The 25548-nt window shown below is 36.1% G+C and overlaps 1 protein-coding gene across 1 annotated transcript in view; it reads right to left on the reverse strand.

Moving 5' to 3' along the window:
* LOC145680558 (uncharacterized) overlaps nucleotides 1-25548 on the reverse strand; it is a 77302-nt gene that overhangs the window by 39485 nt on the left and 12269 nt on the right. The window contains exon 3 of the mRNA XM_081751190.1: nucleotides 589-682. Coding sequence (XP_081607316.1) covers nucleotides 589-682 — 94 coding nt within the window. The remainder of the gene's footprint in view (nucleotides 1-588; nucleotides 683-25548) is intronic.

Raw genomic sequence — 25548 nt, forward strand, 5'->3', positions numbered from 1 at the left:
AAGTAAATTCGCTGTCGTACATATATTCACTCTTGAAGGTTGATACCAACGACATGAAGTTTTTCTTCGGAATATATAAGTGTATCCTGACGCATGAGTGTCGTGGAAAGGAACGGTTGAGTATTTGGGGAAAAAGGTATTCAAAAGCAACTATTAATTCTAGTCCTCGATCTCATTCCATACAGGTTTCTGTTAACTTATCGCAAAATTTGTGTATTGATTTTTATAATTCACATGGGAGTTATAATTAATTTCTGGACGTACTGGGTTTCCATTGACACTCATCTTTTTCTTTTGCAAAGAGTAGTAGCGAATAAGCCTCTTTACTCGACCAGTGTTGTTTACTAAGAGGAAATGCGACAAGGTCTCTAGTGCAATTTGTATCTATTGGCCATTTGAGCAATAATAGAGACATTAGATTTCACTTGAGCTAAGAAACGAAGGTCAATCTCCGTTATTGGTTCAAATACTTACAATGCGACACACAAATAATTTCTCTTGTGCGGTCACTATTATTTTTGTCATCTAATCGTTCAAACAGGGATTACAGTAAACTCTACGATGATATATACATGAATTAACACTTACTGCGTTTTTCACTTCTGACCACATTATTTTCAATGGAAGACTGTATTTTACCGAAAAGCCATCCTACACTTACCAATGAACTGACTCCAATAGTCTGAAAAGGTAATAAAGTATAATCATTTGAACATAGTGCAGATCCGTATCCAACACACTAAAACACAATTGCTATCATGAGCACACCTTAGTTTAAATTATTGTTTGTTTCATTCTAATTGTAAATTGAAGGCAACATGCTTACATCTAATGACAGTGTTCAGTAATATATATTACCCGAAATAAGAGACACCCTTATATATATATATATATATATATATATATATATATATATATATATATATATATATATATATATATATATATATATATTTATATATATATATATATATATTTATATATATATATATATATATATATATATATATATGTGTGTGTGTGTGTGTGTGTGTGTGTGTGTGTGTGTGTGTAACCTAATTCTTTATTCTAAATACTCAAAATATTGTTTACTTATTTTAGATGTACATTATATTGTTACGGTTACGGGGGGTACAGGGTAGAGTTTACCGTTTATACCCGGCAAAACTCCACCAAACTGTTACTGTTAGGTGGGTGTAGGGTGGCGCGGTCCACCGGTTGTAAGTCGGTAGCCGATCACTAACACTTCGCGGGCTCCATCGTAACTAATGAGTGTGATAGAAACCACAGTGTGTATTCGTGGCAAAGCGTGAGCACGCACTCTTCCATTTAAGACAATTTTCATCAAAGAGCCTTGCCTTGTAGGGAGTTACAAATCGATCTCCCTCTCTTTCTTCTTACAGCCAGACGAGACTGTAATTACTTAACATCCCGTATATGATCTCAGATATTCCTATCCTCTTCGATTCGCTGGTATGAAGTAAAGCTTAAAGAGAAAATGTATCGAAGTCGTAGCTCAGGTATTTATTGTTTGTACCTAAATCTACCCAGTATCCGTTCTACTGTAGAAGAAGTTCAATGAAGAGAGAAATTTCAGAATACTAGAGTTTATTACAATAATAGAATAGTTATTCAGAACGAGTACAAGAAAGGAAACATAATGGTGTGAACACTAGATCCTTACAAGTGTCATGATTTCTTGATATAATAACGTTAAAGTCTAGCATTTAGTCTTTGACTATTCCAAACGGCTATTATATAATACGTCCACTACTCAATTATTCCTTTAACTCGTTGTTCAAAATTCGCGAAAAAGAGGAAAAATCATAAAAGATTCAAACTATACCGAAGGGACATAGAAGTCTGTCTGACCCAGGCTATGTGAAGGGCGAGGCTGATTGCTGATTCTAAGTCCGACTCTACATGTTACAGAAAAACTCAGCGCAGAGGCTAAGTCCTATCATACCTGACTGGTATCGGAGACTGCTTCGAAGACGTCTGTTCGTCTTGAAAGACGGTTAAAACTGATGACCGGAACTAATCAAGACCGTTTTCGAGTCTTTATATAGCACCTGTTCAAGGTCGACCTTGAACAAGAATAAAATAGAGGACTTGGAGTTGGAGTGGGGTAAAACGGCAAAGAATCGTGGTGGGAGCTGGAATATGAAGTGCATCCAACCAAGCTACACTAGCGTCTCGTTTCTACCTTGTGGCTTGATAGCTAATCCAGCCGGCTTTATTCGCTACAGAAATGCTTCGCCAAGGATGTTTTTGATATTACACGTTTTATATATTTCTTTTTTCACTTCCTTTGTTGTAACCATTTTGTTTAACAGGACATGGTTTATTTTAATTATTTATGCATAATTTCCTTAGTCCTGAAACCCCCTCTGTGCTTCAGCCGGCAGTAGGCCCATTTAACCAGGCTAACATAAGTAAATAATTAGTTTCCCGATACGTTCATTCCCAACCTTCTCCGTTCCATTAATGAATCCAAGTTCCCCATAATGAGCGCGGAGTTCAGAATTCAGAAATCGAAAGCCGGCCATCAGGCTTAGGCGCCTTATGTAACAAATTTTCCTCGACTCATTTAAAAAAAAGAAAACAATAAAAAGAAAAATGTCAAAAGTTATCTCCTCTTAGAAAAGAGGTGTAATACTTATGCATGACCCTTGCAAATAAATATTCACGGCCAAGCAGACTGTTAAAGGGAACACCGGATAAGGCAAGAGAAAATATTCAAGAATAGAGTGGAAATGTTTTATTCTATTCTTAAATGGCATATCCTCAAGGTTAAGTTTACTTCTTGCTTTCCATAGTCACTCGGAAAGAAACAGTAAATTCAAACAAAAAGAACGGAAATGAATCACTAGCCATCTTGCCGTTAGTATTAATACGCATTATCAAATGTTTGAGACAGAAGATCAGGTTAAAGTGTCGACGGAGTTAAGGCAAAAGTGGCCAATCCTTGAAGGATTGACATGATTGCTTGCAATAGCCTTCTTGATGAAAGGTCTTACAAGCACTTTGTCTTTATATTAGAGTTCATGCATTTGCAGTAGCCATAAGATAACCCAAGTATTAAGACAGCAACATATACATGGTTTAAAAGCTCAATACCTTTCTGGAACACAGAGCTCATAATTTAAAGTAGCTTTTTATTTTTAAAATTAGTATATATAGCAGGTATGCATTAAAGGTTTGCATTACTAATGTTCTATTTACAAATAGTAACAAACTACCATAAGTTTACCTAAAATTTACCTATTTTATCATAATTGAAAGAAATGTCTGTGGAGCAGTACAACACGTTTTAATCATGATTATTTTTGTAAGGTGACCTTTCATCATAATACCTTCTTGGCATACCAGTCAGGGACAAGATCACATTAACAGACAAAATTACAGAACAGTAAGTCATCAGAAGTTAGTACAGGCTGTCCCCGTATCCTGGCTAGCCGATCTAATAATTACGGGAATGCTCCCGTTTATAATATTACGTTACAATGAAAGATATTATTACCTGTTATGGGTATTATTAGTAGTGCATTAACAATTTCATTACCAACATTATTACATCAGCGGAAGAAAACAACAAATGTGACTGCCTAACTTTAGACAGGCATAGTCCTATAATACAATACGCTAGTTTACAATAATCCTACTGGAACGCTTAGATAAAAGCAATGGGTTATTTATTAACATCAAACGACATAATCTGGTTATGACATCAGTAGCTGTTACAAAACTGTTAACTGGTTACAAACTTTAAGCAATGTCTATAAGTATAAAGAGTTAATATGTAACCAGTTTTACAAAACTCAGGATGCAACCTAGAGAATCCTCACACGAGGACTTTACAATGAAAGAAAGATTTCCTTATTTCTTACAACATTAGCGCTCTTCTACTGACAAGAGCTCAGTTTGACATATGTCACAGTTGTCTAAAGGTGTTTAATCCTTTTGGAAATGATTCAGGTGAAGAATTTGAAAAAGATATCATACTATTCCTTTCATGCCTCAAGAGCTTGGCTGTAATTAGTGGAACTAGCTGTTGTTGGAACCGTTCTTATTGTTAGTAGACATTTTTTCTCGAAGAATAGACAATTTATAGTTAATCATGTTACGATTTAAGTGGTGAATGGCTGTGTGAGGGACTGTAATCATCAATACCTATTGACTCAAAGGCTGTTAGTGTAGTCTGCTCCGGTATTAGAAATACGGTGGGTTTACCAATCGACGGACTGTTTAACCATTGCTCTGTTCATGTGACGATATTAGTGAAACATAATCGAAGTGCTTAAAGCGACAGTGAATTATCACAAAAGTTTGGAGGTTTCTATTTCACTTCTTTGAAAGTTCTTTCGACCACTCAATAAGAGAATTGGAGTTTAACTCCGAACTGCGTAGATGGGATTAACGAAGTGTGTGCCTAGTACCCAAGTATAGTAAGGTTCTTTCGCGTATTATTATTCCGTCCTGCGCGACCAATTACCAGAATACTTGATTGTAATTTTGTTTGGATATTCAGAAATATTATTCTATACTAGTGATGCGTTAATGAGAACTATTACATTCTCCGACAGTACACATTGATTTGTGTTCTGTGTGATTAGAGTTGACCACTTGACATGCGGTGTCTCAGAATGCTAGAAAGTTTGAAACAGGTGTGTTGTTTTTCATTCCCAACGTCGAAGTATGTGAATGAACTTTCCGTGAGCATACGTGGGTTCTACTAGCGTTAACCTAGATTATGAGTAAAGGCACTTAAGAAAAGTAAACTTCGTCAAAAGTGAAACATTGGGGGGGATTGTTGTTCAATTGAACTAGTTATAACAGGAGGACTCCCCTTTTTTATTTTTAAACGAGACCAGTGTCTCAAATGAACTTAGATGCAAATCAACAGACGTGATCAGTACCTCATAGCTTGTGTAAGATTAAGTCATACCTTAGTGGTTCTTACCTTTGGTTAATCGCCATTTATGCCCATTAATGTCAGTTAATCAAGGTCACATCTAATTCCATTACCACTCCCATTTATGTTTTTTTATGTGATTATATTCCAATTGCAGGTTGTAGTGCTCAAATTATTCTATTTTGTTTTATTTTCTTCTAGGTTTTGAAATAATAATTCTCTCAACAACAGTTCTACCTTATGAGGCAAACGTGTATTTTCCTACTACATCACATATCTCAGTATTACCATTCTATACAAATAAGATTAATTCCACCTTCCCACTCCCTTTTGGCTTGGATAGTTGTTCACACTTAATTACTCCTACTTACCAACTACATATATGCATTTTACTCCGTGTAGTATATGCTATAGTATTATGATTGAACTAAACATAGTGTACAAGATCTAGATGCGTGTCGTTTAGCACAGACGTACCAGCTTGGTAATAGTGGCACCTGCACAGTGGCGTGGCGCCCAGGATTACTACATTATGGAGGACTAAAAGTATAGTCATGCTTAAAAATATTGTACCTTCCCTTACATTTATGATTACATCCTTAATAAATAAACTTACACTGCGAACGGATATACCAGACTGAGAATAAGATAGTAACAAAGCGTTCACTGAATCTCACAATGCATTTTATTTACAGCAACTCTACATTTTTCAGGCACGAAGCATACAGACAAAAAAAACACTGAAAAAGAACATATTCGTTCTGGAAAACCGTTTTCATATAACACCACGTTTCCATAACACACTTTAGATTACATTTCCATTATACTCTTTAAGTTCCAAAAACACTAAAGCTGTCCCAGGTCTATACACTAACACCACTGAGAATAGTGGAAAGAGGTGGACAAAGTGTTGTCGTAATGAAGACTCAGTATTTCGTATAATCCTCCCCGTAAAAGATCCATTCCACGAACTCCTGGCGGGGGATCACCTGGAGGACGCCCACCTCGATTCGATAGTTGGTTCTTAATCCAATCTTTTTACGTCATTCAGATATCGAGTACATCGTAGCCGGCCATTATGACACTGTCGCCCGGATTCAGCGTGGACTGCGAGAAAAAGTGCAGCTGGTAGGGTAATGCTACTCTTAGAACCAGGTTGGGGTAGCACCCCTTGGTCTATACCACGAAGGAAGTCCCGCCTGCCTCAGCATCAGCTCACGAGCTTCAATGGACATGTTATGGGTTAAGTCGTAAAACAGCTAGGATCGTACTTTCGCTTACCCAACGTCTGTTATAGTTACTGAACAGTTGCAATCTTAAGTCTCTATGGGTCACAGAAAGAAAATTACAATAAAGGATTTCAAAGGGGGATGGAGATGCCAGGAAATCCACATACGTAAAGCTTACGGAATTGGGAAACCGCAGAGGTCCACACAAGAAGTGAAAGCCTAAGGATTTACCAAGGAATATTCATTCGTTTATAGATTTATTTTTGCTTTTAGTTTTGAGCACGTATGTTAGCGCCTCGTGAATGAGAGGGCTCTATATTCGGTGCTCAATTCCGTGGGGTAGTTGCATGATATGCATTATTTTCTTTTCCAAAGGGCTAGTTAGGCTAGTGTAATCACGTTAAATTTGTAATATGCCATTACAGCCTAATGATATTATGTTTTTAACAGGAGGGTGCCCGAAATTTTTTGCACCGACTGTACTTGACGTTTAACAAAAAATTTCTGGCTGTTCATATAATTCGTAATATTGTTCGTTATTCTATTCCAAATTAACATGGAAAACTGTAAAAAAATTCATTACGGATTATAGTTTTGGGAATCAATACCTTTATTTATATTTTAAATTAGTTATAAGTCTTGCATATGTATATGTAAATGGATTATTACAATTCTTACGGTGTCAGTGCTATCCGAAAATATAGATCCACTATTGGACGGAACTTTCCAGATCAAATAACCAATCTAAAATTCGACAGAATTTTCAGGACCACCCTTCACCTCTCTTTTAGATACCTAGGTCCTTCTAAAATCTAGTTTAATCCAGATTTTACCAAATTTTATTCGTTTCAAAGCCCCACCGCCAAAATGCTTTGTTTTGATTGGCTGATAAACCCACGCTATGATATTAGGGCGCAATTATTCCATTCCTTGCAAGAATTTTACTGACAACAGCCGGACTAAGATCTTCCCAAGATATAAAAAGTCAAAAGGGAGCTCGAAAGGCTGCAGTAAAAGGTAAAATAGTATAATAGTTGAATAACTACCAAGCAGGAAGCTAAGGAGCCATAAATTTGCTAGCTTTTCATAGTAAAAACCAGACTAAAAAAGCAGAAATAGGAAGTGCCATATAGGAACGCCATGATTGCATCCACCGATGGCTATGGACAGGATCCCGAAGTATTGTGATTTCTGTTTTTCTTCCTAAATCCGGTTCTGAAGATCAGTGTTTCCCTTGATATTTCTACCTCCCAATTTTCCTACTAATTGAGGGTTACAAGACCTGTCCATTATAGATTTGTTTATGTAGTTAGCGAGTGATTTTTTTTTTAACATACATGGCGGCATTTAATTCTGTTGTAGTTAGAATAGTAATCACAATGTACGTGTAAATTAAGCAAAGGGCTCCTATCTGACTCCCAAATTGGGAGTACGGCTTCCAGCGGGATGAGTTGAACATGTAGTTTGTTTCCGGGTTTCTGCCCCTTCAGGGAAGGGGTCCTATTGTTAGCTAATACTTCGATATGTCCCCTCGGGGGCATTGATTAAACAGTTAAGAATGTGATTTAGTAACTACAGGGCCAGTTGGCCCTGTTCCTTTCTTTCCCTTTCCTTTCGTTACCTTGCATAGAGCCGATTTAACATGGTAAAATATGAATGTTTTCTGTGTATATTTATTAGTATAACATGTATTAATGTAGTGTGTAGTATGAATGTGGCATGTATGTGTATATTTGTAATGTAGAAACATGTTCTAGTATCAGTGGTAGTGGTAGTTAAGTGATGAAAGAGTGTGTGAGGTGGTTGAGTATGGACGGTGTAGTATTTACTATGCAATAAAATTTTTATTATTCCGTCATTAAGTGAACTCATACACAATATTTAAGAGTGAACGTAATATAGTACAATAATTCCGTGTACAAGGTCACATTCGGTTGTTCAAGGGTTGATTATATCATCGCTAGCCTCTAGTGTCGAAAGTCAGTACTAACCGTCATTCTCATGTCGACGTGCTTAGTGATTTAGTTTTCATGGAATTGACCTTTCTTTTCGAAATAAAATCTAGAAGGTATAATTCACAGCCCATATGGATGTACAGTTAGGTTAAGTGACCCAAAATTAATATTTCCTGAAAATTACAACATTTTGCTCAGTTTAGAAATCGAAATATTTAAGTAGATAAACAATCCGTAATTTCTTAACAGAAGTCGGGCGATATGATGCTAGTTCTTCGCTTTGAAATTATATTAAATGTTCATTTTTCTTCGTGGCTGCAGAAGTCCATTGTTGCTGCAGAATTTCATAAACATTAAACATTATCGCAGATAATTCTATTTTCAGTGAACATACGTAGGATTTTTTTTCTTTCTTCTTAATAAAGCTACCGAGTATTACATAGTATTGTGTGTGGGATGAGAGTCTTGGGTTCGAGTGAGGTTGTCGTGCGGTGATCGGAATGGGAAATGTTTGTAGTGATTATAGATTTTAAAGTGTTAGGATGAAATGCGTATATAGGCTGGGCGTAGATAGAGGAAACAGGGTGTTTGTAGAATATAGCGTCGTGGCAAATGAAAAGAATGATGATATGAAGATGATATGAATATTAATGTGAATATGAATATAAAGTATATGAATATTGTAGTAAATGAATATAGAATATAGGACACCCATATAGTTAAATATATAGTAGCCCAGTGAATACTTCGCCGCGTGTTGATATATAAATATTGAATAGATATGTGTAACTACAAACATCTCAGGTTCTGACCCCTGCACCATGATATCACGCGGACAGGAGGGCGATATATAGTCGGACTATGGTAATACTTTGTAGTTTTATGTGTTATAATAATAATCAACCATAGTAATACCATCTGATAGAATGGGTAGCATCATATAATCGCTGACTAGACATATTGAATAATAAATTATGAAAAGACAATAGTAGTTATACAACAGGGCTGTAGTGAATTATATTTTCTGGTCAGTTTTAGAATAGAATATCCTGCTCCGTGAGATTTTTTTTTCCTTCACGTTACCTACTCGGGCTAGCTTGCAATGTTCATGGAGGCGACAGCTCTGACAGGGTTACAGAATCAAAACAGTTAATTGTTGAAATTTATTAATCGCGTACCCGGATGTCGACCCCTAGTCCCTTTAAGTACTTTCATTTCTTTTCTTAGTTTAATTAGACGAGGGAAATTAACGACATCCCAGACTGTGGCGTGTCTGCGCAGGGTAGCTATCGGTGAAGTTTGGCAATAGAAATCACCGATCCAAAATTCAGTTTATTTAATTTTTTTATTTTGGCAAATCACTAATTAGGGATATCTTAGCTATTACTCTAATTTCATTACTATCCTGGAATCTTCTAGTTTCCAAGAGGTCGGATGATTTTTTCCCCCTCTTTTGAAATCCTAAATTAACGCCGTCTCTAACCTTCCGGAGGATTTCGGGGTCTGCAAGGGTGTTGACCGGATACGGTGAGTGGTGGGATTTCCCTAAAGCCTTTGTCTTTCCGAAAATCCCATCGTGGACACAGACTTGTCTCATCTTCGCAGACAGTTTTATCGGCTAGTTATTTGGTAAGCCGAACCCCTTATGGCATGTTAAGAATATTTTGGCTATGGATTTTGTTGAGAGCGAAATTCGACTTCTATCTTTGTAGCGTTAGTTATTTCTCACTTAAGTCTTTGACGCCCCTATTCTTCGTCTTCCTTCTTCTCTATCTCTCTCTCTGTCTTCATTTCTTCAAGTTTTTTTTTAATTTTTTCAACCTCCCCCCCCCCCGATTTTGAACTTGTTACTTACGATTTATTTAACATACAACTCTGATCTGAAATTACCAGCTGAGACGTTGCAAGACACGATTCATGGATAGAGTAGATAATGATTGGGTCCTCCATCACATTTTGACCTATCGCCGAAATGAACAAAGACTTCATATTTGACGACACTTAAATTACGTTCTTTCACCGTCGTCCCTTTAAGTTATTTTTTTTAATCCGTTGGTCACTTTCCTTCCGTTTTGGTTTTTGTTTACCTCGTAGTTGATCTGGGCCCAGAAATTGTATTTTAGGTTATCTAGTTATATCTTCAGAAATGCTCTATGTTACGTGCCTGCCTTCCAAAGTTTTTTTTTTCTTCATGATTTAAACACGAGTTGATTATATAAAGGTGAAAAATTTATAGACGCGCGGTATCAGGTAAAAAATCCATTTTCTTTTTCATATGTAATGTCGGAAGTCATTTGTTTTCTTGGACAATGTTTGCAACCTTTTAAAAAATTATTGTTGGGGTGATTAATTTAAATGTGTGCGCATTTATAATAAATATATATATAGAGAGAGAAATGAATACGTCGAATGTATATGTACTTAGTATGTGAATATGATTTTAAAGTAAAAGTATGATATTAAATGTATTATGAATATATGTAAGAGCGCTCGTGTCTGTCCCCCTAAACGTGTATTGGTTGCTATAGTTTACCAGTGAGTTTTCCGACGAATATAAGAATGTAGATTTTGTCAAGAATACCGCCGTGCACTTAAGTAATTTTCCTTTTATTTTGAATAAATGTAAATGACAACTTCTGTAATTATGTAATGGCATGTATTGAAAAGTAACGGCAGGTCAAAACGTAACTCATATCACAACGAATATTAACCCTGAACTACCAACCTAAAGCCATTGTGGAAAGTGCACCGTGAATCCTTCTCACCTTCATATGTGTCCTGTGACTTGACCAGTTTTTTTTCCATCCTCCATTTGAACCATCATACTCTGTACACCTGTGGAAGATTGTTTTTTTTTTTTTTTTTTTTTTTTTTTAAATCCGAACCATGTATACATATATCCAAAAGTGATCTAAAGGAAAGGTCTCATGACGTGTCCCAGTGTTGAACAAATAAGTAACTTGAAATTACTCAGTTAATAAATTCGTAAATGGACTGTCTAAGAGGAGAAACATCCTCTGGCGAAAGTGATTTTCAAAATTCCTAAATGGGTATAAACATCGCAGTGGGCGAGTGCAGATATAAACTGCGAAGAGTTACAAACTAAATATAGTCGATGAATGGTTTTTTGTAAACCAATAGTTATATATATAGATATATATAGAGAGAGATATATATAAACACAAACTAAGTTAAATGGAGCGAAATGTTCTGGACACTACGAGTAGTGCGTGATTGGTGATTTGAACGCTCAAAATTATTGATATTTCATTTCTCAATGTGAGATAGAGACTCATACAAGTTTTAATGCACCTAAAAGTTTTTTTTTTCTTTCTTTCCTCTTTGTCCAATATTTTTTTTAAAGTGAAATAAGTGTTTTTTTTTTGCGTATGTCGCTAATCCTAATTTTGATTTAGCATGCCTAAGATACGATATATGTAATTATTTTTATTTGTCAAGATGACTGAATATATAAAATTTTACTAGAATATAACACTATGTACTCTATTAATCTATAACCAATAACTTGTGCTTGTAATATTTTCTTCATAATTATCTGTTTGTCTTTTCTTTTCACTATGGATGTAATAAATTATTTGTAATTTTGTAGTTAGTTGGTTTCCTTTAACCATATATACACTGTCCTGAGTGAGTGAGTGTGTGAATGCATGATAGATTTAATTTAGGTAATTTTAGTGATATCCTTTGTCATATTAACATCTGTAATATATGTGTCATGTTTTAACGTATATGTTAAGGTAAATAACTTAGGTCATGAAGGACCGTCACTAATGGTTTAAATCGGCTCTAGGAGTGAAACAAAAATAGCAGGATTAGCCTAAATACGACATCTTTCTTCCAGGAAGTTGAAATTCTTATTGATGCGATACATGAATTCATATTGAGTTTATAAGTCTGATTTTTTTTTTCCTCTTGGCTAATTCATATGTGTGGTCGATCCTAGAGAACAGAGTTCAGATGCTGGATGGTTATCAATTACCGGTTGGAATAACAGTACAAAGAATTAAATTTCACTTTTCTCATTTCCCAGGTCTAGGTCTGGGCAACCCCATGATCGTGGTGCCTGGAGCTAGGTCTGGGTGGTATGAGGGAACATGTGTCTATTCCGAAGCATTCCAAAATTGATTAGTCGTTAATAACATTTAGAATGATTCATCTTTCAACGACTTTCCCGACCTTTTACTATATTTCCGGAATTATCCAGTAATCTGGTTTATACCCTATTTCTTTTCTTTCTTCTTTTCCTACCTCCTTCTTTTACCCTTCTACTTTCTTCTCTTTCTTTTCTATTTCTAAATGAAAGAAAACGAAGTCATGATTGAGAGTAGTCGCTATTGGCACGGTCAATAAGTTGTTTAGATGAGTTTTCTTCGGGAGTCCGATATGGAATAATTAACGATAACAAGAAAGTTTATTGAAATTTACCGTATTGGAAAATAATCATGACTTCAATTAGTAGATGATGTTTCGTAAATCGTCCTCGTTAAAGAGAATTAATTTTAGCGACTTCTCTCCAGTACATTTGGCACTTTATTATTATTATTATTATTATTATTTTAACGTTTTCTTTCAATATTGGCTAACCATGACAGGACTTGTTGCCCTGGAAACGGCGGTTTCTATGGCAACGGACTAAAGTTTTCTTTCAAAATTGGCGACCGTTGACATCGGACAGTTACCATGGAAACAATTGTTTTCCCTGGTAACGAATCTGAAATTATTTATTAAACACTGTTTAGGATCGAGCACATATTGACTTGGCCACAAAAGTGCATAATTAAAAAGTTACAGTGGGATTAAATAATAATAGTCATTGGCTGTTCTGCTATCTTTGTCTCTCTCTGTAGAAAGGGGGAAATGAAGGAATTTGCTAAAGTGACTTCTAAAATTTGAAAATGCTGGAAGTTGACCCAAGGAGGGAATTAGATAGGAGTCCCTTAATTTATGAATAGTACCTGATTAACAAGTATTGTTAGTTTATAAGGATATAATTGCATGTGTTTATATTGTGTCTTTTTATATGGAAACTATGACAACCAATAGGGAAGTAGTATCACACGAGAACGCGGAAGTCTCATGTACGCAATGTACTTTAGAAAGTAGTGAGAAAAGAGCTCGCGTCTCTCGTAGGCTAGTGAGGTGTCACGAATGTGGGCTGAAATGGATCCATTTCAGTTGTATTAATTTAGAGGATACTGCTGAAAATGCAGAAAAGGTCCGGGCTGGTGAAATAGTTAAATACTGCAAAGAATGTGAGGGGAAGCTCCACCAGTCGCGTGAACCCATGAGTTTATCCTCTGAAAAAGGAAAGGAACATCCCGATTCAGACGGTGAGCGAGGGTATAGTACCCCGAAGGACCGAGGTCAAATATCTCCAGTGGAGATATCTGACCTCGATGATGACGAAAAGAATAGGGATCACATTGGTGATTCTCAAAGTAATTTGAATCGCGATCAGACAACCAACCCAAAGGAAGTTGCATCATCGGGCGGGTCTGATATGTTTGCCTTATTTCAGCAGTTCGCTGAACAAATAAATAAAAATATGGCCCAAATGAATCAGAATCTAATACATGAAATAAATGAGAAAATAGACACCTCGAACCGAGAAACCGAATCTCGATTCGAGGTACTAACCCAGAAAATCGACAACATATGTTCGGACTTTGCTTCCTCAATAACTACGTTGAGAGAGCAAATGTCTACTGAAATTGATTTGGTCAGATGCGAGGCTCAGCAATCTTTAAAGCAACTTCAGCAGGAGACTGAGGGTAAATTCGATCATGTAAATTCCGAATTTAAACAAGTAGATACCAAATTGCATAAGATCAACCATAAACTAGAAACTCAGCAGGCCGAAATTGATAGTTTAAAGTCAACCTTGTCAGATTTATCATTGGAAACCAAACTGGAAGTAACTGACCAAAAAATTTCGAAAATTCAGAACGAAATAGTAAACATTCAAAAAGAAATAACGAAACCTAGTCGCGGAAAATCAGAGGTAACCTATCCTTTCCCCGGTAGCGATTCCTTAGAAATATTACCTGCTATAACAACTACCTGTAGCGCAGGAAAAGAAAATTTAATGTCAGTTGATGCACGGGATATTGCGACGCACTACCCCATGCATCAGTCAGAACCAAAGTTGTGGTTCAATTCCAATAGTGTGCCGAATCAGTCGAGTGTTGTGACGACTACGGTCACTAGCGTGAGTGCTCCCTCCTTACATGGAGGTATACAATCACATAGCGTGTTGCCGGGAAGAGGAGATGGGTACCATTCTGAGTCGTTGTTCACGGGTGCAATTGGTCCGGGGATGGAGCCCAACATAGTCAATACGACCAACAGAATCCCTTTTAATTATATGGGTAATTATAACACCGCTACGACGTCGTCGGTGGTAAATCCGGTGACGACTCCGATTGTGCAGGATAATATGTTAATTCCCAGTAACTATTCCCCTGCTTATGTTAGCATGAGTTCCAAAGTTTCCCTCCGGGATATTGAACATTTTCCCACTTTCGATGGGAACATTGCTAACTGGTTACCTCGTGTTTTCCTGCTACCTAAAAGGTGAACTCACAATTTCCAAAATCTTAAGCTTTTCAACTGTACTGAGGACAAAAAACGGAAACTTCTATCTCAATACCCAAAGTGAATGTTACACTGTCTCATTTGAGTGCATGAGAGTATGAGTGAGTAGTTAGTTTATTAGTATTAATACATGTTAATTCTATTCAACAAAATTTTGTTATTCAAACAAAATTTTTTTTAACGACGCCGGGGAACTGTAATATGCCATTACAGCCTAATGATATTATGTTTTTAACAGGAGGGTGCCCGAAATTTTTTGCACCGACTGTACTTGACGTTTAACAAAAAATTTCTGGCTGTTCATATAATTCGTAATATTGTTCGTTATTCTATTCCAAATTAACATGGAAAACTGTAAAAAAATTCATTACGGATTAGTTTTGGGAATCAATACCTTTATTTATATTTTAAATTAGTTATAAGTCTTGCATATGTATATGTAAATGGATTATTACAATTCTTACGGTGTCAGTGCTATCCGAAAATATAGATCCACTATTGGACGGAACTTTCCAGATCAAATAACCAATCTAAAATTCGACAGAATTTTCAGGACCACCCTTCACCTCTCTTTTAGATACCTAGGTCCTTCTAAAATCTAGTTTAATCCAGATTTTACCAAATTTTATTCGTTTCAAAGCCCCACCGCCAAAATGCTTTGTTTTGATTGGCTGATAAACCCACGCTTTGATATTAGGGCGCAATTATTCCATTCCTTGCAAGAATTTTACTGACAACAGCCGGACTAAGATCTTCCCAGGATATAAAAAGTCAAAAGGGAGCTCGAAAAGCTGCAGTAAAAGGTAAAATAGTATAATAGTTGAATAACTACCAAGCAGGAAGCTAAGGAGCCATAAATTTGCTAGCTTTTCATAGTAAAAACCAGACTAAAAAAGCAGAAATAGGAAGTGCCATATAGGAACGCCATGATTGCATCCACCGATGGCTATGGACAGGATCCCGAAGTATTGTGATTTCTGTTTTTCTTCCTAAATCCGGTTCTGAAGATCAGTGTTTCCCTTGATATTTCTACCTCCCAATTTTCCTACTAATTGAGGGTTACAAGACCTGTCCATTATAGATTTGTTTATGTAGTTAGCGAGTGATTTTTTTTTAACATACATGGCGGCATTTAATTCTGTTGTTGTTAGAATAGTAATCACAATGTACGTGTAAATTAAGCAAAGGGCTCCTATCTCACTCCCAAATTGGGAGTACGGCTTCCAGCGGGATGAGTTGAACATGTAGTTTGTTTCCGGGTTTCTGCCCCTTCAGGGCAGGGGTCCTATTGTTAGCTAATACTTCGATATGTCCCCTCGGGGGCATTGATTAAACAGTTAAGAATGTGATTTAGTAACTACAGGGCCAGTTGGCCCTGTTCCTTTCTTTCCCTTTCCTTTCGTTACCTTGCATAGAGCCGATTTAACATGGTAAAATATGAATGTTTTCTGTGTATATTTATTAGTATAACATGTATTAATGTAGTGTGTAGTATGAATGTGGCATGTATGTGTATATTTGTAATGTAGAAACATGTTCTAGTATCAGTGGTAGTGGTAGTTAAGTGATGAAAGAGTGTGTGAGGTGGTTGAGTATGGACGGTGTAGTATTTACTATGCAATAAAATTTTTATTATTCCGTCATTAAGTGAACTCATACACAATATTTAAGAGTGAACGTAATATAGTACAATAATTCCGTGTACAAGGTCACATTCGGTTGTTCAAGGGTTGATTATATCATCGCTAGCCTCTAGTGTCGAAAGTCAGTACTAACCGTCATTCTCATGTCGACGTGCTTAGTGATTTAGTTTTCATGGAATTGACCTTTCTTTTCGAAATAAAATCTAGAAGGTATAATTCACAGCCCATATGGATGTACAGTTAGGTTAAGTGACCCAAAATTAATATTTCCTGAAAATTACAACATTCTGCTCAGTTTAGAAATCGAAATATTTAAGTAGATAAACAATCCGTAATTTCTTAACAGAAGTCGGGCGATATGATGCTAGTTCTTCGCTTTGAAATTATATTAAATGTTCATTTTTCTTCGTGGCTGCAGAAGTCCATTGTTGCTGCAGAATTTCATAAACATTAAACATTATCGCAGATAATTCTATTTTCAGTGAACATACGTAGGATTTTTTTTCTTTCTTCTTAATAAAGCTACCGAGTATTACATAGTATTGTGTGTGGGATGAGAGTCTTGGGTTCGAGTGAGGTTGTCGTGCGGTGATCGGAATGGGAAATGTTTGTAGTGATTATAGATTTTAAAGTGTTAGGATGAAATGCGTATATAGGCTGGGCGTAGATAGAGGAAACAGGGTGTTTGTAGAATATAGCGTCGTGGCAAATGAAAAGAATGATGATATGAAGATGATATGAATATTAATGTGAATATGAATATAAAGTATATGAATATTGTAGTAAATGAATATAGAATATAGGACACCCATATAGTTAAATATATAGTAGCCCAGTGAATACTTCGCCGCGTGTTGATATATAAATATTGAATAGATATGTGTAACTACAAACATCTCAGGTTCTGACCCCTGCACCATGATATCACGCGGACAGGAGGGCGATATATAGTCGGACTATGGTAATACTTTGTAGTTTTATGTGTTATAATAATAATCAACCATAGTAATACCATCTGATAGAATGGGTAGCATCATATAATCGCTGACTAGACATATTGAATAATAAATTATGAAAAGACAATAGTAGTTATACAACAGGGCTGTAGTGAATTATATTTTCTGGTCAGTTTTAGAATAGAATATCCTGCTCCGTGAGATTTTTTTTTCCTTCACGTTACCTACTCGGGCAAGCTTGCAATGTTCATGGAGGCGACAGCTCTGACAGGGTTACAGAATCAAAACAGTTAATTGTTGAAATTTATTAATCGCGTACCCGGATGTCGACCCCTAGTCCCTTTAAGTACTTTCATTTCTTTTCTTAGTTTAATTAGACGAGGGAAATTAACGACATCCCAGACTGTGGCGTGTCTGCGCAGGGTAGCTATCGGTGAAGTTTGGCAATAGAAATCACCGATCCAAAATTCAGTTTATTTAATTTTTTTTATTTTGGCAAATCACTAATTAGGGATATCTTAGCTATTACTCTAATTTCATTACTATCCTGGAATCTTCTAGTTTCCAAGAGGTCGGATGATTTTTTCCCCCTCTTTTGAAATCCTAAATTAACGCCGTCTCTAACCTTCTGGAGGATTTCGGGGTCTGCAAGGGTGTTGACCGGATACGGTGAGTGGTGGGATTTCCCTAAAGCCTTTGTCTTTCCGAAAATCCCATCGTGGACACAGACTTGTCTCATCTTCGCAGACAGTTTTATCGGCTAGTTATTTGGTAAGCCGAACCCCTTTTGGCATGTTAAGAATATTTTGGCTATGGATTTTGTTGAGAGCGAAATTCGACTTCTATCTTTGTAGCGTTAGTTATTTCTCACTTAAGTCTTTGGCGCCCCTATTCTTCGTCTTCCTTCTTCTCTATCTCTCTCTCTGTCTTCATTTCTTCAAGTTTTTTTTTAATTTTTTCAACCTCCCCCCCCCCGATTTTGAACTTGTTACTTACGATTTATTTAACATACAACTCTGATCTGAAATTACCAGCTGAGACGTTGCAAGACACGATTCATGGATAGAGTAGATAATGATTGGGTCCTCCATCACATTTTGACCTATCGCCGAAATGAACAAAGACTTCATATTTGACGACACTTAAATTACGTTCTTTCACCGTCGTCCCTTTAAGTTATTTTTTTAATCCGTTGGTCACTTTCCTTCCGTTTTGGTTTTTGTTTACCTCGTAGTTGATCTGGGCCCAGAAATTGTATTTTAGGTTATCTAGTTATATCTTCAGAAATGCTCTATGTTACGTGCCTGCCTTCCAAAGTTTTTTTTTCTTCATGATTTAAACACGAGTTGATTATATAAAGGTGAAAAATTTATAGACGCGCGGTATCAGGTAAAAAATTCATTTTCTTTTTCATATGTAATGTCGGAAGTCATTTGTTTTCTTGGACAATGTTTGCAACCTTTTAAAAAATTATTGTTGGGGTGATTAATTTAAATGTGTGCGCATTTATAATAAATATATATATATAGAGAGAAATGAATACGTCGAATGTATATGTACTTAGTATGTGAATATGATTTTAAAGTAAAAGTATGATATTAAATGTATTATGAATATATGTAAGAGCGCTCGTGTCTGTCCCCCTAAACGTGTATTGGTTGCTATAGTTTACCAGTGAGTTTTCCGACGAAAATAAGAATGTAGATTTTGTCAAGAATACCGCCGTGCACTTAAGTAATTTTCCTTTTATTTTGAATAAATGTAAATGACAACTTCTGTAATTATGTAATGGCATGTATTGAAAAGTAACGGCAGGTCAAAACGTAACTCATATCACAACGAATATTAACCCTGAACTACCAACCTAAAGCCATTGTGGAAAGTGCACCGTGAATCCTTCTCACCTTCATATGTGTCCTGTGACTTGACCAGTTTTTTTTCCATCCTCCATTTGAACCATCATACTCTGTACACCTGTGGAAGATTGTTTTTTTTTTTTTTAAATCCGAACCATGTATACATATATCCAAAAGTGATCTAAAGGAAAGGTCTCATGACGTGTCCCAGTGTTGAACAAATAAGTAACTTGAAATTACTCAGTTAATAAATTCGTAAATGGACTGTCTAAGAGGAGAAACATCCTCTGGCGAAAATGATTTTCAAAATTCCTAAATGGGTATAAACATCGCAGTGGGCGAGTGCAGATATAAACTGCGAAGAGTTACAAACTAAATATAGTCGATGAATGGTTTTTTGTAAACCAATAGTTATATATATAGATATATATAGAGAGAGATATATATAAACACAAACTAAGTTAAATGGAGCGAAATGTTCTGGACACTACGAGTAGTGCGTGATTGGTGATTTGAACGCTCAAAATTATTGATATTTCATTTCTCAATGTGAGATAGAGACTCATACAAGTTTTAATGCACCTAAAAGTTTTTTTTTCTTTCTTTCCTCTTTGTCCAATATTTTTGTTAAAGAGAAATAAGTGTTTTTTTTTTGCGTATGTCGCTAATCCTAATTTTGATTTAGCATGCCTAAGATACGATATATGTAATTATTTTTATTTGTCAAGATGACTGAATATATAAAATTTTACTAGAATATAACACTATGTACTCTATTAATCTATAACCAATAACTTGTGTTTGTAATATTTTCTTCATAATTATCTGTTTGTCTTTTCTTTTCACTATGGATGTAATAAATTATTTGTAATTTTGTAGTTAGTTGGTTTCCTTTAACCATATATACACTGTCCTGAGTGAGTGAGTGTGTGAATACATGATAGATTTAATTTAGGTAATTTTAGTGATATCCTTTGTCATATTAACATCTGTAATATATGTGTCATGTTTTAACGTATATGTTAAGGTAAATAACTTAGGTCATGAAGGACCGTCACTAATGGTTTAAATCGGCTCTAGGAGTGAAACAAAAATAGCAGGATTAGCCTAAATACGACATCTTTCTTCCAGGAAGTTGAAATTCTTATTGATGCGATACATGAATTCATATTGAGTTTATAAGTCTGATTTTTTTTTTCCTCTTGGCTAATTCATATGTGTGGTCGATCCTAGAGAACAGAGTTCAGATGCTGGATGGTTATCAATTACCGGTTGGAATAACAGTACAAAGAATTAAATTTCACTTTTCTCATTTCCCAGGTCTAGGTCTGGGCAACCCCATGATCGTGGTGCCTGGAGCTAGGTCTGGGTGGTATGAGGGAACATGTGTCTATTCCGAAGCATTCCAAAATTGATTAGTCGTTAATAACATTTAGAATGATTCATCTTTCAACGACTTTCCCGACCTTTTACTATATTTCCGGAATTATCCAGTAATCTGGTTTATACCCTATTTCTTTTCTTTCTTCTTTTCCTACCTCCTTCTTTTACCCTTCTACTTTCTTCTCTTTCTTTTCTATTTCTAAATGAAAGAAAACGAAGTCATGATTGAGAGTAGTCGCTATTGGCACGGTCAATAAGTTGTTTAGATGAGTTTTCTTCGGGAGTCCGATATGGAGTAATTAACGATAACAAGAAAGTTTATTGAAATTTACCGTATTGGAAAATAATCATGACTTCAATTAGTAGATGATGTTTCGTAAATCGTCCTCGTTAAAGAGAATTAATTTTAGCGTCTTCTCTCCAGTACATTTGACACTTTATTATTATTATTATTATTATTATTTTAACGTTTTCTTTCAATATTGGCTAACCATGACAGGACTTGTTGCCCTGGAAACGGCGGTTTCTATGGCAACGGACTAAAGTTTTCTTTCAAATTATTATTATCTTGGTTCAAGTTATCGTATATGGCCATGCATGACCTTCGTCTGCATCTATTACTATGAGAATCGTTCATCCATTTGCTACGTTACCCATCGATCCCCTTTCAGTGGTTCAAGTAATGTTCGAATTCTTTAAATAATCAATCTCTTCCGTAGGCAAATTTATAACACTATGCTTAATACCACAATATTCCGCCAGAAGTTCCCAGAAAAAAATTCAAAATTATCAAAAATGGACAATGGAAAAAGGGAGAACTATAAAGGAAAGGCAATGGCGAGGGAGCCCAATTTATCGAATAAGGGATGTAGATAGGGGACATGTCAGACATGTCGCTTATGTATATAGGGCTAAACCTGTACTAGTTAAAAGAAAGCCAGATACAGCAAAAAAAAACTTATAGTTCAGGCCATGGGAAGTCGAACGCCCACGTGGAAAAACTGTGAAACAAAACACAACTGTACAGGACAGAAAATGTAGTTCAGGAAGGAGAGAAGAATGAGTGGAGAAAAATACGTTAGTACAAAAGCTGCTTCTTAATTCTAGCAACAAGCCAATATGGTATGCCAAAAGCGAGCCCGAGGTAGTAATGTGCAGTATTACAGGTATACCTGAAGGACATAACCCGCCGGAATTGGAGGTTACGCGATGAGATTTTCTCGATTTACATGTGTATAAGTTATTGAGTGACGCGAGAATATAAAAAGTAGCAAAAGTCCGCGAGGGAGGATAGAGACAACGAGCCAAAAATTGAAGCAATAAAGTAAATACGCATAATACACAAAAATAGCCAGGCAAGCGCGAAAGATTCGCAGCCAGCAAGAAAACAACTGGCGAAACCGGTATGTTTGCAATTTAAGGATCAGGTATTGGCGGATTAAAGACCGAAAATGCTGCGCAAAAATAAAAACAATTTAATGGAACGGTACAAAGTGGGAGAGTTGTACCCATAAACTCGTCTCAGTTTCCGCTATAAAGTCCCAAGTCCGGCGAGTTAGGGTGAAACCTTTCAGAAACATCAACCGGGGGAAAGGTTAGTTTCCCGGACAGGAGGAGGAGAAAGTCGCGGCAGTGCTAAACAGCAAGGCATGATGAGTATATTAGAGCAGCAAGCTAAAAAGATATAAGTGGTACTCACACTCGTCAGAGATGAGCAGGTTCACTCTGAAGCAAAACAGAAGTACATAATTGCCCATTGTTGGGTATAATTGTACATAAAAATACAGGGTGACTACTAACTAGCGTTCAAGGAGGTAGTGAATGAAGGTCGCACAAAAGGGACTCTCTACGAGCACATATGAGCGTGTTATAATTTCAAGAGGGCTATGGCCTCACAGGTTTCCCGATTTTCGGCCAGAGCCGCAGCCGGAATCCCGAAGATGGCGGAAGAAAACTTCATCCGGTACACTATGCGTAAAGTGCGCAGGAATTATGTCGGCCAATAATTCAAGCTCACGGCTGCCTAACACTACTACATAACAATATCACGATGTAGGAGAGAGAGCAATCTCCCAAGTTCGCGATTTTGCTCCAGAGTATTCGGGTCAGGAATGGAAGAAGACAGTTCCGACGTAAGTGAGGAAGGAGGAGCTTTCAGACTCTCATCTTCCTGATTGTTAGATCGGTTCTGGCAATTATCATTCGAGGAGGCCAGGGGGAGGAATTTTTTCGTGAAGTGGACCTAGCATCTGATTGCTCCGGGCGATCACCAACGGGGGCGCCGAATGGGGAAAAAATCTGTCCTCTTCCGGAATGGTGTCCAAGAACAAGGATTGTAATCCCAGCGCGGATTCGTCGGACTCTGAGTCGAAGGACGAATTCCAGGAGTCGAGGGGACTCGTACTGATGTATGTTTTATTTGATATAAAATTGCATGGCTGCAGGCCATAGGGTCAACTCTCTGGTGGCATGTTAGTGGACATCGCAATGGAATGTCCATAGTGGCTTAAGCTAATATCGCATTAATGTCGCAATATCTTTTTATGGGAGTGACGATTGTAATATTGCTGATATTTTGGATCTAGAGAGGTATCGTTACTACTGAGATTTCATAATTGTAAAAGCGTTAAATATGAACTTAGTTCAGATGAAAAGGTTAAGTTTTTGACTGGTATCGATGAGGAACTTATTAGGTAAAAATGCGAATGCCATTACCCACCGAATTTGTATTATCAATGCCTTTGATTACACTATTCAATTGAAATCTGACAAACTTCTTCGCAAGTGCCAATATTTTTTTCTAAAAGGCAGCAACAAAAGTTATGTAAGTTAATTAACCAATTATTCGAAAATAGAATGACACAACCTTCGAAGTCTGAATATAGATCTCCGTGCTTTCTAGTCCGGAATAAAGATTCATCAGCAAGGTTAAAAGTAAATTATACTAAATTCAATAGACTCATCAGTGACCAACTACCCTAACTGAAGTTTTACCAGGACTTTTCCTCAGTTCCACCAGATAAGTAAGGAGTTAGTTCTACCAGATAAGTGACGAAATAGGACCTGACCGATTTCGATTCACTCCCTTTGTCATTGTTACTACTGTAGTTACTCTTAAAATTTTCTGTCTTATGAGTGTCATTTGAAATTTTGTTAAATAAATAAATATTGATAGCAGTATTTTTGACTTTTGAAATGAATTGACCAAGTGCGTTATTACTGTAGCAAATACGTGCTTTTAATTCATAATTATTGAAATTATTTTATTTGGAAATTCGTATCCTTTTTTTAAGTGTCTGCCTATTGTCCATCGGTAGCGTAATTGCGGAATGTAATTTGAGAAACACTTGTATCTTGTATTTAGGTTTCGTGATATTGGTATGTGACAACGTTGAATTCCACAGATAGAGGAATAGAAAGTGCCCTTGTCATTTCGAATATTTTTTATTTATTTATATTTATTTCATAAGGACACCACAGCAGGCTTAATGCCCAGTTATAGTGTCGCATACATAAATATTTAACATACACTACTATTCATACATTATACACATACACAAATACACGTCGTCTAATTATACTGAAGTCATTGTCTGACAATTCCTTTGAACTTATTTTCTGACATACTAAATACATCTACTACATGAAATCTAATCATTTCGCTACATGAAGCACACATTCTCCACAGAGGAGTCTTATGTAATATGTTAGTTCTTGTTTTCCTACATTAAAATATTCCAGCTTTTGCTGTTCTAGTCTTACCTGTTGGGACACGTAATAACACTTCTGAAACTAATTCTGAACAATCAATTTTACCTTTTATTAATTTATGTAAGAACAACCAATGAAAGAACCCATCTCCTTTTTTCTATGTACGAAAACTAAAATTCGATACTAAGTCTTCACTGGGGACATACTTCAGATAGAAACAGTTTTTTTGTATGCAAGCATTATTAAGAATTTAAACTGTATATTTTCTATTGCATCAGATAATTTAGTGACATTTGGTGTCCAAACAGTACAACAGTATTCTAATTTTGACCTCACATTCGAAAGATAACCGTATAAATTTGATTCTTTGTAGAAATCCTGTCCTATCCTAAAAATTTATCCTGGGTTTCTATATGTACTACTCGTTATCGCGTCGGTGTGTTAAACAAAGATAATTTGCTATCAAATATAACTTCTAAGTCTTTGATAGTATTTCGGGTAGACAAGGAAGTGCCATTTATTTTATAGGTAAAGTTAATTCCGTTTTCTTTCCTCGTGAAAGATCCAGATTTACATTTGGACACATTCAAGACTAATTTACTCTTCTCACACCATATTTGAACTCTCTCAAGATGCTGTTGTAGTTTCATGCAGTAATCAACTTAACTTACTTTGGAGTATAATTTGAGATCGTCGAAGCAAAAAGAAGGACTTGAAAAGTTTTAATACACAGAGAAATATCATTAATAACAAGAAGAAGCAACAGGGAACCTAGATTAGGTTCTTGTGGGACTCCTGATAGAGTACTAAACTTTTCAGTATCAGATCCTTTGTATGAATCATATTGTTTTCGGATATGCAAGTATTTTACAAGATACTCCATTGATTGTTTCGAAAAATTTACATGTGCCACTTTTAGAAGCAAGACATTATGATCAACGACGTCAAATGCCTTGCTAAAATCAGTATAAACAACATCGACTTGGTCGATAGTATTTAATTCTGTTCCAATAAAATTTGTTAAAATAGATAAGTTCGTCAAAGTAGACCTATTACGTAAGAAGCAGTGTTGATAATTGGAAAGAACAGGTTTTACATGATTTAAAATCCACGCATATAATATACTTTCAAGAATTTTGGCAAAGGGCAACAGAATAGCACTTGGCTTGAAATTTTGTATTTCCCTCTTGTTTCCAGATTTTGCTAATGGCCAAACTAAACAACTAAACTTTCTTTCCATTTATGTGGGAAAGTGTTGTTCTAATAGAAATATTGAATATAATGC

The sequence above is a fragment of the Thermobia domestica genome, chromosome 3, assembly GCF_964235325.1.
Source record: "Thermobia domestica chromosome 3, izTheDome1.hap1.1, whole genome shotgun sequence".
Lineage (NCBI taxonomy): Eukaryota > Metazoa > Arthropoda > Insecta > Zygentoma > Lepismatidae > Thermobia > Thermobia domestica.